Below are 14337 nucleotides of genomic sequence, written 5' to 3' on the forward strand. Positions count from 1 at the left end.
ACATCATTTGAGCACAGTCATCAAAATGCTGATTATACAAAGATTTGACAACTGAAATAGATTCTACATGGGGATGCCTTTAAGAAAGGCTAGAGTCTTCAGCAGGCTCAAGATGCAATGCCAACAATGCCAGCAGGAGTTGTTTCAGGGACCACAGCTCACCATTTTGCTACCAGGCACAATTCAAAATGCTGGCTATAATTTATAAGGCACGGTTTATATATTTATAATTTATAGATATGTAATTTATAAGACACAAGGTATCTGAAAGACTATATTTTCCTGCATTAACCTTCTCACTGTTTAAGCTTGCTATCACCGGCTCTTCTCCATATGACCTCACTGTATGAAGCAATGTGGCGAAGTACCTGTCAGGATTTTCTCTCTATGGTGGTGTTGTCTCTATGGAATTCCCACCACATTAAGGCTTACCTAGTACCAAGTTTGTACTAGGTGCCAGGCAAATAGGATTTTATTTTCTCAAGTCTTCAGTTCAGGATTCTTCAGTGTGGCATTCATAGCACCATTGCCCACTCAAAACTTGTTATTGTTTATGGTCATTACTCTGTAAAATGATTTTTAAAGTATATACTCTATTTGACAATTCTGCATTTATTGTTTCATTACTGTTTTTATGTTCTACTCACAGTCTTTCTTAGGTGTTCATTATGTTTTACACATTTAAGGTTTTAATTAATCTTGTAAACTGCCTCAAGCACCTTATAGTGAGAGTTACAAGAGTTTTCAATAAATAACTAAATACAACCTATTTAAAAATAATAATTTGATACATTATCTACTTACAGAATATTCAGCAACAACCCCTTTGTAAATTGCATAGAATTCTTCTGCATTTGCACGGTCCATGTAGAACTGTATATAAAACAGAATGGAAAGGTGACATGTCATTCAGCAAGCCACTAGGAGTGTACAGTTCATAAAAAAGCTGAGAAAATAAAAGAAACCAGGAAGCAAGAGCCAATTTGCTCCTAATGCATATTCAATTCCACATCACAATTAAGAAGGGGGGAGGGCACTAAATGACATAACTGTTCTGTGAGGAAGGGCAATTACATGACAAACTGATGACCTAAGCATACCAGAGATGGCAGCATTATGTATCAGAGGTGACTGACAGGCTTCAATTCTATGCACACTGATCTGGAAATAAGTCATATACTAGGAATAAGGTCCATTGTGAGGAAAAATACAACGGGCACCAGAAAGATGCTCTGGGTGAGTGCCCCTTACCTTTGCTGTCTTCCCACCTGGAGGGATGGTGGCTCAGTGGTAGAGCATCTGCTTAGGAAGCAGAAGATCCCAGGTTCAATCCCTGGCATCTCCAAAAAAGGGTCCAGGCAAATAGGTGTGGAAAACCTTAGCTTGAGACCCTGGAGAGCCGCTGCCAGTCTGAGAAGACAATACTGACTTTGATGGACCAAGGGTCTGATTCAGTATAAGGCAGCTTCATATGTTCATACCCAAGTGCAGGCATTTGCTCCCCACCACCACCTTGGTGTCTCCACAGTGTGGACCAAAGCAGGAGGAAAGCAACCTCAGCATGGTATGACACAGAGTCCACCTTATAAAGCAGCTATTTTCTCCAGGGGACCTGATCTCTGCTATTGGAGAATTCTGAGTGATCTCCAGGCCTCAACAGGAGATTGGAAACACTGGTTCCCCCAGAGGAAGTGGCTGGTTTGATGGGCAGAGGGTATTGTTCCTGTCTAAGATACAACCCCTCCTCAAGCCCCACCCTCTCCAGGCTCCACCCCTCAAATCTCCAGGAATTTACCAACCTGGAGTTGGTAACCCTAACTCCTTCTCAGAAGCAGTAGCAAGCAGCCAGGCCTAGGGTAGCCAACCTTCAGGTGGAGCCTGAAGATCTCCTGGGATCACAGCTGAACTCCATACAATAGATCTCTCTCCCCCTAGAGAAAATAGCTGCTTTAGAGAGTGGACTCTATGGCATTCTATTCAGCTGAGGCCTCTCCCTTTACTGACAGAAGCAACCTTGGTTGCCTAGCAACAGACTCTGGCTAGCAGCTTCCCCAGTGGGCCAATCCTCATCTGTCCTGGGGGTGAGGCTGAGACTGAGAAGGAAGGGAGGGAGTGACAGGAAAGCAGTGACCACCATGGCCTCTGAGAAAATGCTCCCAGCAGAGCCAGGCCTTGCCATCTAGTCATACTACCACCTTCATTCCCTGTCTCTTTACCATTTCCCCACCACTGCTGCCTACTTTCTCTTCCAAATGCCACAGAGAGTAGATAGGCAAAAGCAGGTGGGAAACAGGAGTGAGCCCAACCAATGGCATGCAAGTTCTTTTGCATTGATGGGCCGATCACTGATGGAGTGCACACCACAGCCAATGGGAATGCCAGATTTGGCCAATTTCATTAGGGGATTATTATAAATTATTAAATCGGTGCGAAGGGCGGGGTATAAATCCCAATATAAATAAATAAATAAATTATCTATGATGATACAGTATAATAGTGGCACAAAACTCACAACCTTCAGACAAGCTGTTAGTATTTCCATTTTACAAAGGGAAAAATTGGTCAGATGAAGCTACCACAATCAGCTCAGGTCACAGTTCTCATACTGTCAACAGCCTGGAACTGAAATGTTCAGCTCAGAACTATCACAGGGAACTATCAAACAGGGGCATGTCATCCATGGGACCCAAAGAGTTATGCAGGAACACAAGCCGTACCACAGTCTTATCTTTGGTTACTAAGCATTTATAAGATCTATTCCATATATTGTGAGTTTTTGCCTTCCAAAGCCACAAGACGAAGAAGGCTGTGCAATGATTAAAAGCACACCCAAAAGACTGTTCTGAAACCATATACTAGCTAAGAATTTATTTATAATCTCTCCAGAAATCTATATAATACTTCTGAGACTGTCTTAATGAAACAAAATTTAGCGTCTGTTACCTAGCATAACACCAAACCTGATTTCCAGCTTTACTAATATAAAGTTTACAGTATTTTCTTAGCTTCTGATCTTACCTGTGTTCTGAGTATTATTTGTCAAGGACACCTGATGTTGAGATTTTCAAAGTGAGAACAACCATTGCCTCTTTAAGTCAACAAGTTGTGGTGCTACCCCAAAGTCTTTTTTGTACTTTTAATGACGTAGGTAAGCCTGAATAACATTTCCTGCATTTCATCTCAACTACAGCAATCTGCAGACCAAGACTGATAGCCTGTCCCTTTTTTATTATCTTGCTTAACATCAAGCCTAATGGCAAATTAGAAAACAAATCTGAAATATTCTGGGTTGATCCTAGTAATGGTTATTCTTCTACCGGTACTAGGCAGAATGGAAATATGTTTTAAACACTTTGGAGCTGCAGAAGTCAAGCTGACAGAATACTATTTCAATCTTTCTTCCTCTGAGCATGTGGGGGAATAACCACAAAACAGCTGCACCAAAAGTTAAGAACCAAACATACCGTATATCATGCACTGTAAGAGTCTCTCATCCCATCTCTTTTCATGGGAAAAGGATTGTTTTGATTTTAGAAGAATTTTTCCCCAACTAGCTGATTAGGCCAAGGCATGGCACAAAATGGTGAATCAGACAGGCACACTGCAGTAAATCTCAATCCAGAAGAATAAAGTTGAGGAAGCAAGACTAAGAAGTAATGAGAGTCAGTCCACTCAGAGGGAGGAGAAAATTTATATATAGCAGCACAAAAGGGCGGTGATGAATCACAATGGCAAAAAACAGAGCAAGGCAAAGACCAAGCAAAATTATTCAGCTTGCAGGAAGCATGCTGTTTCCAATTCAGACACCATGGTTCAAGGGGTACAGCTCTGGGCCCTGTTTCCAGCAGGCCCTATGGTTTTGAGTTTTCCCATGCCTCTAGCCCTCAAATGCAAAGCACTTGAACTCTGGGTAGAAAACAAACTTAGTTCCAAAAGGAGCATTTTGGTTTTTCTATAAAGTTCAGCTTAAATTGTATTGGATTTGTGGCAGCAAACTGCACCACCAACAGTATGTATGTCTGACGGTGGCTAAGGGCTGAACCTACTTGTCCCATGTAGTCCTTTCTTTGGCTTCATTCCTATGATCCATTAGCACAGAAACCCTGACTTGTTGCCTGTCCCAAGCAAGTGACTGAAGTGTTTGTTTCAGGGACAGCAGAACTAGGCTTCCCAAACCTCCCGCTCTGGCGGGAGACTTCTGGGTTCGCAGCCTCATCTCCCTCTCTTCAAAACTCTGGAAGCGGGGGTGGGAGGTGGAGGGGGGGAGAACATACCTTTAGGCTTCATGTTGTAGAGCTCCTGAGCCGTTTGCAAAATGTCTGCCCCTTTAAGGCTGGGCAGGAAGCAGGAAGCAGAAAGGGCTTCTGAGAACAGCCCCTCCCTTTCTTTGCTTTCGTTTTCACAGGAAGTAGAGTTGTCCGGAGGAAGATCTGGTAAGTGTGTGTGTGTGAGAGGGAGGGGGCAGGGGATTCCCTGGTTTGGAGGCCCTCCCCCCCTTTAGAAAGCGTGGGGGGGAGGGAAATGTCTACTAGGCACTCTATTATTCCCTATGGAGAACGATTCCCATAGGGAATAATAGGAAATTGGTCCGTGGGTATTGGGGGCTCGGGGGGGGCTATTTTTTGAGGTAGAGGCACCAAATTTTTAGTATAGCATCTAGTGCCTCTCCCCAAAATACCCCCCAAGTTTCAAAACGATTGGACCAGAGGGTCCAATTCTATGAGCCCCAAAATATGGTGCCCCTATCCTTAATTATTTCCTATGGAAGAAAGGCATTTTAAAAGGTGTGCTGTCTCTTTAAATGTGATGGCAAGAACTCCCTTGGAGTTCAATTATGCTTGTCACATCCTTGTTCTTGGCTCCACCCCCAATGTCTCCTGGCTCCACCCCCAATGTCTCCTGGCTCCATCCCCAAAGTCCCCAGATTTTTCTTTAATTGGACTTGGCAACCCTAAGCAGAACAGAGTTGGGCAGCTTGAGCTTCTCAGGCTATAATGCACAGATATTTTAATCTGCTGCTGCTGGAGAGTAGTTTATGTGTTTGGAGTTGCTGCTGTTCAAGGAAAAAAGAGAGATATCACTGAAAAACATGGCAGCTATGCCATTCTCAGGCACTCCCAACTAAAAGGGATTAAGGTGGTACTGCAGGAGAAAGCTACAATTGATATTTCTCTCTCTACACTCTCTGGAGATTTCTCATCACAAACAAAGAACAAAAACCTTACCATCTGCAAGGCTGAGATTTCAAATCCTGTATCAATTATTGCTTTTATAATCTTCCCAGTCAGTCCTGCAAAAATTTAAAAAAATGTATATAAACAGGTTAGCACTTTTAAAACTGGAAAGGAATACTGAACTTTTGGGCCTCATATATGTTTTCACTAGGGCTGTCAATCCCCAGGTGGGTAAATGCCCCCAGGTGCGGGCAGGGGATCCCCCAGTTTGGAGGCCCTCTCCCCGCTTCAGGGTCATCAGAAAGCGGGGGGTGGGGGAAAATGTCTGCTGGGCATTCCATTATTCCCTATGGAGACTTATTCCCATAGGATATGATGGAAAAGTGTTCTGTGGGGAACTGGGGCTCTGGGGGGAGGCTGTTTTTTGAGGTAAAGGCACCAAATTTGCAGCATAGAATCTGGTGCCACTCCTCAAAAAATTCACCAAGTTTCAAAAAGATTGGACTGGGGGGTCCAATTCTATGAGCCTCAAAAGAAGGTGCCCCTATCCTTCATTATTTCCAAATGAAGGGAAGGCATTTAAAAGGTGTACAGTCCCTTTAAGTATGATGGCCAGAACTCCCTTCAGAGTTCAATTGTGCTTGCCACACCCTTGCTCCTGGCTCCACCCCCAAGTCCCCAGATATTTCTTGAGTCAGACCTGGCAACCCTAGTTTTCACTATTACTTCACACATTTATACATTTAATTTATTTTATTTATTTAATATGCACATTTTATCAAGGGAATATACAGAACAGATTGGGAAAATTAATGTAAGACATGTGAAAATTTTCCAAAATCAGAAAGCATTCTCTGTTCTCTAGCTGTCTTATTTTTACAATACTTACATGAAATATACATCTCATTAAAAATCAGTTTTACTTCTGAATCAACATTAGGCTATATAGTTTTTTTCATTACTAAAGCTTCATTACTAAATTTTGCAGTCTACCCTCTCCACATACAGACCTTATATCTCCAGGCACTAGACTATGAAGTCATTCATTTTCTATAAAAGGTTCCACTTGAAACTAAAGTCAGGGTTGATAAATTACTGGCACCTTTGTGGGGGGAGGGGAGCAAAGCTACAGAAAGAAGGATTATATGGAATAAGAGAAAGGCTGCAGTATAAACATTGTTCAAACATACATCCACAGTTTTAACGGGCTAGTTATTTCTGCTTTTTTAAAAAACAAAGAAAAGCTAAGGCTTCAGTGTCTGTAGTGAAGATGAAATTGCTATTTATGCATAGAAGGCTGTGCAAGCATGACAGTGGCCTGCAACAGACTTCAACTAAAATATTCTATTTCAGAAAACTTTCTTGCTCAAGAAAGAAATGGGATATATAAGGACCTCAACAACCAGGAAGAGTACATCTTGAAAATGTGATTACTCTGAGAAGCTGTAGCAGGTAAATAACGAAGCCCCACACATTGCTTGGTTTGAAGCGAGGTATTTTACTTTGACATCAAAGTAGAACTTGTCAGCATAAGCTCAAAATGACTAAGTTAAAATCATCAGCCTTCTGACCATTTTTATTCATCCCCAAAACAAGCAGACAAGCCCCCTCTTATCTAATTCAAATGCTCCACTTCCTGCTTTCCTTCCAGTCATTTCTTGTAGTTTTCCCCTGCTCTGTCCCTCTGTGTTATCAGCAAGAAGCTCCTTCTCTGCGGAGCCCCTGTTATCTTGGATTCACACCCTTAGCCTGTCTGGTTTCAACAGTTTAGCAGAAGCTCCTCTGAGGGGCCTCTTAACAGTCACTCTAAATGTTGCATCAGACATTCTCTTTTGAAGGCACAACCATATTTTCCATTATTATTATTATTACTGAGGTATTCATTAATTATTCAGGGGTCCCTCTTCAAAGCCAAATGAGAACAGCAGATTAAGTGTTAGTGTAGGATTTAATTTTTAGTGACAAAGGACAAAAGAAATCACAGGCATTACTAAATACAACTGAAGGAATGCAATACTAATCCTAGAAAAAATGTATAACAAATAACTTTGGGCATAAATAGACGAAAGGTTTTATGTCTCCAAGACAGCATTAGGTTACTAGGCATGACTAAAAAGACAGATAATCTTTAAGCCCATTTACTCAGATAAAGTGATGAGGTGCAATACCTACTGAGTTCTTTAACAATTGCTACCTCACAACATACAAAGAGAATTCAAAGAAAGCAGATCAGAAAATCTAAAGTAAAGCAAACGATGCTGAGCTTGGCAAGAACTACATGTGCATGTGAAACTCTGAGCAGGAATGCACACATTTTATGAGATCCAGAGGTTAATCTAATAATTAAAAACAGTATTCATGTACATTGGCGTCAGCTACTGGCTTCAGGAAAAGCACAGCTAGCTCATGTTCCTCCTGCTTCCTCTCCTTCATGGTCTGAATCAGAACGGCTACATGTATAAAGCCTTTCTCAGTCGTGCTTTACACTGCAGCCCCTGGCTCCATATGGAAAGCTGCTCTTAGATGGTCAGAGAGCCCTCTGAAGCAGGATTTGGCATGGCACAAGAGGATGCAGCCAGAATTGAAAAATATCCCCATATAAAAACCCCATCACCATGAACAGAAGCACTTCCCATTCACACACAGGGTTGGTCTTGGATTCTGCCCAAAGATTCTTTATTACCAAATCACTGAATAATGATGTCACAGCAACTGAGTAAATGGTTAACACTTTGGACACAAAATGTTATATTCATTCTTTTTTGTATTCTTGAAGGATTTTTTATCCTGTTCCAGAATTCTAGTCTTCATAAGCATCTATTTATAAAACACAATTCTACTCAATACTTGACACAAATTGCATTCCACAGTTATAAAGTTCCAGAGATGAATTTACAATGTATACTCTCTTGACAACCATCACTCTGTATCTTCCTTTTTTATGATGAAAAAGTATCCAATACATCATCTTCAACATAAACAGTATCTTAAATAGAGTCTCAGGGATCCAAAATCCATCTATGCAGAATTCTTCAGAAAATACATGGCAAACAAAAGCATCTCTCTGGGAAGGTAATATATAACACACAACAAGCCTTGGTCAAATGCATGTTACAGTGTATTTGCAGATACTTTCTTGAACTATGAATGCTACAGAAACCACAAAATTGATGCATTTTAATTAAGTGAAGATCCCAAAAGACTTTCTGAGACAAACATATGCAACCATGACTCTGGTCTGGCAAAATGAGAAAGGAAACAACAGGAGGAAGAGAAGCAGCATCCAATAGAAAGCATCACAGCAGGGGCCTCAATAAATCCCTGAGTTCCTTTCCTATGACATACACTATGGAGCCATTTAAAAAAAAAAAAAAAAAAAAGCGAAAACAGGTTTTGGAGACCCTCAGGACGAACATATTCATTGTGGCACAAAACTTTTGCAGACTAGAACCTATTTTATCAGGTTATGTCCCCTGAGCTGGCACGAAGGATGTCCTCATACCTACCAACTGAGGACACACTTCATGCATCTGAAAAAGTGGGCTCGAGTACACAAAAGCTCATGCCACAATAAACCTGTCTTAAAAGTCCCAGAAGACTCTTTGGTTTTGCTGCTGCTGCTGCTGTAGCTTTCTTGAGATAAGGACCTTAAAGAGCTTTGCACTCCCAACCATGCTGATAAAGTCATTAATGCATAGCCTGAAGACTGACTTTTTAGATTTCAGTCAGAATTAGAACATTTTTTTATTATTGACTTCTCAGTGAAGTGCTGTAATGGTTACAAGTTGTACTACAAGTCATGGGAAAAGGCCAGCTCTCAAATTCTCCTCTAGACCCTGACCTGGATAGCCCAGGTAAGTCCAATCTTGTCAGATCTTGAAAGCTAAGCAGGGTTGACTCTGGTTAGTACTTGGATGGGAGACCTTCTTGAAATACTAAGTTGGGAGGACAGGGGCAGGCTTCATTCAGTCACCTCTCTGAATATCCTTCATGCCCCAAATCAGCAGAGATCGCCATGACTTCTAGATGCAGACACACACACACACATACAAAAATACAAAAAAAAATCTTCTTCCCTTCCTGGCCTGGATAACCTTTAATTACTATTGCCTTCAAAGCAAAAAAAGATACATACTCTAGCACAGGTCATAAATCTAGACAGCAAATTAAGAGATGGAAGCAGAAGTAATGTATTCTTAATTTGGAAGCTCAGCCCCACCATAATCACCGATGAAAGGGAAACCACCTATGACTACTCAGCAAATACATTCTGAGCATGTTTACAATTATTCTCTTTTACAGGGCTTAACTCCGCAACCTCTTTTTTGTTATCAAAAGGAGATTAAATAAGGGTAGTGGCAGTGTCCTAGTGACCTATACAATATTCAGGTGTGAAGATCTGGAGAAACCAGCAATGCGTTAAAGCGGAAGTTGAAAGCTCCGTTCTATATTTAGCTGGAGATATTAAAGCCTAATAGAAATTAACAGCCTAGCAAACTAGTCAAATAAGGACTGCACAAAAAGATGACAATCATAGGAGAAAAAAACCCCTGGCAGATCATGATGAAAGAAGACTTTCCCACCTTAGGTAGCAAGATAAACAAAGTCAATACACCATCAGCTACATAAGACATGCCAGCAGGTAACACAGACTTCCCTTCCCTTCCAGCAGAAGACCTCACAGTTATTTGAAATTTCACAAGAAACAAAAGATCATCAGGGTACTATCCCTTGGAGGCTGAAAGGGCAAAGTTTGCATAAGGAGCTTTTAAAATAAGGCCTGTAATAATGTCAGTATCTTTTCTCTGCTATTCTTCTCTTCCCTATTTCAAATCCAGCTTCCATTATCCTTCACCATAGCAACCCTTTCTCAGGGTCCTACTGAGCAAAGCTCTAACTTGCCACCTTGCCTTCTTGCTTCTCACCTGTAACAGCCTCATCTCACTTGTAACCTCATCTTTTCTTCCCTTTCTGCCTTTCTTGGGGACACTATACATGCATCCGTTGTGAATGGTCTCCATTTGGATTAGCCATAGGTGAATACATGTAGCTCAAGCAATGAATTTGTTCAAATTGCTTGCTTGTTGACTGCTTGAAACTGGGGATTCCAGTTTGTATGTTTTGCATTTAGAATATTCCCCAAAGCCCTTTTATTTGCCCTCCTTTCTCATGTTATTAATTTATGTTTGATAAAGATATAATCAAGCTGATGTCTCTCCTTTTCTCTGTATGTGTCACATCTACAATTCCACCCAAAAATATCACCCCCAAAGATTGCACCTGTGTATTCATGGATTAAAATCTCTCTCCTGGGTTGGGAGAAGCATGTGTGAATGGCTCGCCCATGTAGCCCCTACTTTCTTGGTGTGTCCTTTGGCATTAACACTTCCAACCTATGTTCCCTAAACTACAATCTTGTGAGCACAAATTCTACTTTGTGAGCTGCTGATATTAAAGTTGTGAACTACTGGCATTAAAGTTGTGAACTACTGCATAAATTATTGTGCTCTGGGCTCATCCTTCCTGAGTTAAGACAAAAATGCGTGAGCTGGAGGCTAAAAATCTGTGAGCTAGCTCACACTAACAGCTTAGGGGGAACACTGCTTCCAACACTGTAGTTCATCCAGTTGTTCAGATGCTGTTCCATCCGCCAGCCAGGAGGAATGCTAAAGAATTAAGGCATACTCCATCCTTGCTCTTTTCTGGTTATCTAGAATATACCACTCAGATCCCTGAGAAGCAAAATGCTATCACACTGCCAACTACATCCTTTTATTTCTTTTTTCTTACAAAAAACATTGCAATAAAGCTCTTAATCTTTTTACACACAATGCAGCAGGCTAGACCATGTGGAATGGCTAAACCTGAATGCAGGTGTGGAGAAACACCATTTTAGGCCTGTGCTTGTCTGGGAATTGGCTAAAGGAGTCTTAAACCCTAGGCAAGGCTTTGGCCTAGTCTATTCCTACTTCCCCCTCCCCTCTTCTCTGGAAGCAGCACTTCTGAGGAGGCCTAGAGAGACAGGAAGTCTTTCAGGCTGGTCTCCCAGAAGGCTGCAGAAGGGAAAACCAGTTCCTGTGTGGGAACTGGCTTTTATATTATAGATTTTGGGAGGGAAAAGCAGTTTTATGGAAGTGACTGGTGAGTTGGTTCTGGATGGTATGGTCAGGGCCAGTTATATATTAGGGAAAGAAGGAGTGTTTATCCCTACTCTCATTTATTACGTCTGTTCACCCTGTATTTAAAAATGCCTGTAAATAGTTGCATGTTTTAAATAAACGTTGTATTTGTTTAAAAGGTAGTCCCTCTGTACCACCAAGGTTCCCCAACCGCCTTAGACCACACTGCTGTTAGAGGGGAGTCCAGGGAAGGCATACAGTTGGCAAGGGTGCCAATCCTCCAGGGGTCTCCCAAAGAAGGACTGTGGTCTCTGTGTTAACCAGGTGCTGAGTTGGCAGAGGACCTTGAGGCCACAGAACTGGCGAGGGGGATTGGGAGTCCTGTTCCTCTTGGTCAGGAACCCCTAAATTGAACAGGTGGTGGCAGCATGCCCTAGTGGGCAGGAAGAAGACAAGCTCCCTTCAGGAGTTGGTAACTCAAAAGCGAGTTGACGGGACTGAGTCTGAAGGCAGAATCGGGCCAGTTCCGTCACAGCAAACATATGTGGCCACAAGAAATTCCCTTTCTGGCAGCCATTAACACAGCTCTTGCTTGTGCTATGTATCAAATACTTTTGATCACTGTGTCATGTTCTTGTGGCAGGTAGTACAGTTGCTAGAACCTGATGCTTTGGCTGCCTAGCAACAGAGTTCTTTATTCCACTCAGGAGCAGATCAACAAGGCCAAAGATAAAAGCAATGGTGATGTTCCACTTGTCATCAGAAGATCTATTGTAATTTAAAGTAAGCTTCTGAAATGATTTGTCCTCAAATTAAATGGAAAGAAAGAAAGACCGACCACATCCAGCACTTTGCCACAGGTCAGTCACAATGGATTGCATTGTTCCACAGATTATTATGAAGGTGCCATATGTTCACACAGGTACCAGATTAGATAACCAAGATAAAACAAAGCAAATCTGAATCCAAATGGCAAAGAGTTCTATGAAATAAGTGCTCAAATATTTGGAAGCCACTTCCTATAATGTAGTATGTCGACACTGATCCTGGCCTACAGGTGGAGACCCAAGTCTTTTCGGTGGCATGTAGTACCTTTTATCAGCTTCAGCTGATACATCACATATGGCCATTCCTTGAAAAATTCTGGTGATCCTATTCTGATCACATCCAGGTCAGATTAATGCAAAACATTTGATGCCTATGTCTTCCTGTACACAATTCAAAGTGCTGGCACTTATGTTTAAAATCTGGAACAGCCTTCAACCAGAGTATCTGAAGGACCACACACACACAAACATGCACACGCACACACAGAGAGCATTCACTGGTCAAGATCCGCATCTCAAATGTTGTCTTGGAGATGAGCTCAGCAGCAACTAGAGATAAATCTTTCTCAGTGGTGACATCTGGATTCTGGAATGCCTTCTGCTGGGAATTCTTTGCCAGGTCAAAAAGTTTTGTTTGCCAAGGTTTTTATTTGAGGTTTTCATACCTTCTAGTTGTTTATCTTATTATAGATTTTTATGGCCTGAACTCTGCTATGTTTTAGGATGGTTCTATATTCTGTGCTGTCAGTTTTAAGGTTATTATAGTGAATGGTTTTACAACTGACTAAACTAGCTTTATTTAGATTTGTTGTTATCTCTAATTTTAATTGTTTTACTTTGTTTTTATACTATGAGCAATGTTTTTGAGAGGCAACATGTAAGTTCTAAATAAAGAAACATGCAGATCATATTTCCAAGAATTTGTTTTGTTTCATCTCAAGAAAGAAATTGTGATAGATTGAATGTTTCGGTTATTAAGAATCATGGAGGTAGAAAACCACCTCTTCCTCTGTTACTAACAGCTTCTGCTATGCCATCACTTACTAGAAAGAACATACAAATTATTGGTCATATGATAACAACATAGGATTACTTGGATGTTTTGTAACCATCATATACCTACTCTTATTAAGCTGAAACAAGCCAAAAAAGTCAAAGTGGTGTGGGGTTTTTTGCAGGGATTCCCTGCCAGTTCACTTTCTATGCTGATCACATGTAAATCTCCAGATCTGCTGTGTGGATCAGGAGGCGTTGTAGCAGTTTCTGCATTGTAGGTTGATGTGCCCAACACCCAAATAATTTATATCTAGAAACACCAGCTTAAAAAGTTCTGCCAATTTTGACTGTATGGAGATATATTGACAGCAAATCATATAAAAGACATCCAAAAATAAAGAATAATCAGTAAAAGGATCAAGGAAGGTAGGGATGGGCACAAATCAAAAAAAGGTGGTTCAGTTCCAGGTAGCCCCTGAACTGAACTAAATGGGCCCCACCCAAATCAAGTTCAGTTCCCCCTTTCTCCCAGAGGGTGGGGATTGCCCTGGAAGGGACTTCCCTTCCACACTTCTCCCATTACAGCCAGAAGAAAGGGGAGGGGGGTTGCCTGGGAAAGGGGCAGGGATCATCCAGGAAGGGGCTTCATTTAACCTTTCAGTTTCATTTCCCCCCCCTCAAAGCAGCAGGGAGCAAAACAAAGGGTTAAATGGCTGTTAGCCATTTAAACCTAACAGCTGAGTAGTGGACCCTGCACCCCTCAGCTCTTAGGTTTTAATGGCTGGCCCTGAAAAGCAGACCCAAACCAGCCCAAACTCCAGTAAATGTGTGGAGAATATGGCTTCCCTGAACAACAGTTCCTGAACTCCAAACTGGCCCAAGTTTGGTCCAAATTTCGGCTCATGAGCCAGTTCATACCCATCCATAAAAGAGGTCTTTGCCTGTATTTGAACTGTAGGCACAGACACAGCGGATGGCAGTTCAGGTGCCTTAAATATCATTTTTTTCCTTTTAGAACAAAATAGTATCTAAAATCACCTGATATGACTGACCTCATCACACCACAAGATGGACCATTACATAGCGGTAGAGATACACATCAATCTATTTTAAATAGGTAAAACATAAACACCAGTCATATTGATATCTAACCTTTGCTGTGGGGAAGGGCAGATACTAAACCAATTACATGAGGATGTTCACCAAAAAGTAGTTTCCAAT

The 14337-nt window shown here is 41.5% G+C and overlaps 1 protein-coding gene and 1 non-coding gene across 2 annotated transcripts in view; one reads left to right on the forward strand and one right to left on the reverse strand.

Annotated features, from left to right (window-relative positions):
• Window positions 1–14337, reverse strand: part of NME7 (NME/NM23 family member 7) — a 94321-nt gene that overhangs the window by 50534 nt on the left and 29450 nt on the right. Inside the window, exons 7-8 of the mRNA XM_060234614.1 lie at window positions 5226–5290; window positions 805–873 (exon numbers count right to left, since the gene is read on the reverse strand). Of these exons, the coding sequence (XP_060090597.1) occupies window positions 805–873; window positions 5226–5290 (134 nt within the window). The remainder of the gene's footprint in view (window positions 1–804; window positions 874–5225; window positions 5291–14337) is intronic.
• TRNAP-AGG (transfer RNA proline (anticodon AGG)) lies at window positions 1271–1345 on the forward strand. Its single transcript has one exon. It is a non-coding gene; the product is annotated as a tRNA-Pro (tRNA).

This window comes from Heteronotia binoei, chromosome 3, assembly GCF_032191835.1.
Source record: "Heteronotia binoei isolate CCM8104 ecotype False Entrance Well chromosome 3, APGP_CSIRO_Hbin_v1, whole genome shotgun sequence".
Taxonomy (NCBI): domain Eukaryota; kingdom Metazoa; phylum Chordata; class Lepidosauria; order Squamata; family Gekkonidae; genus Heteronotia; species Heteronotia binoei.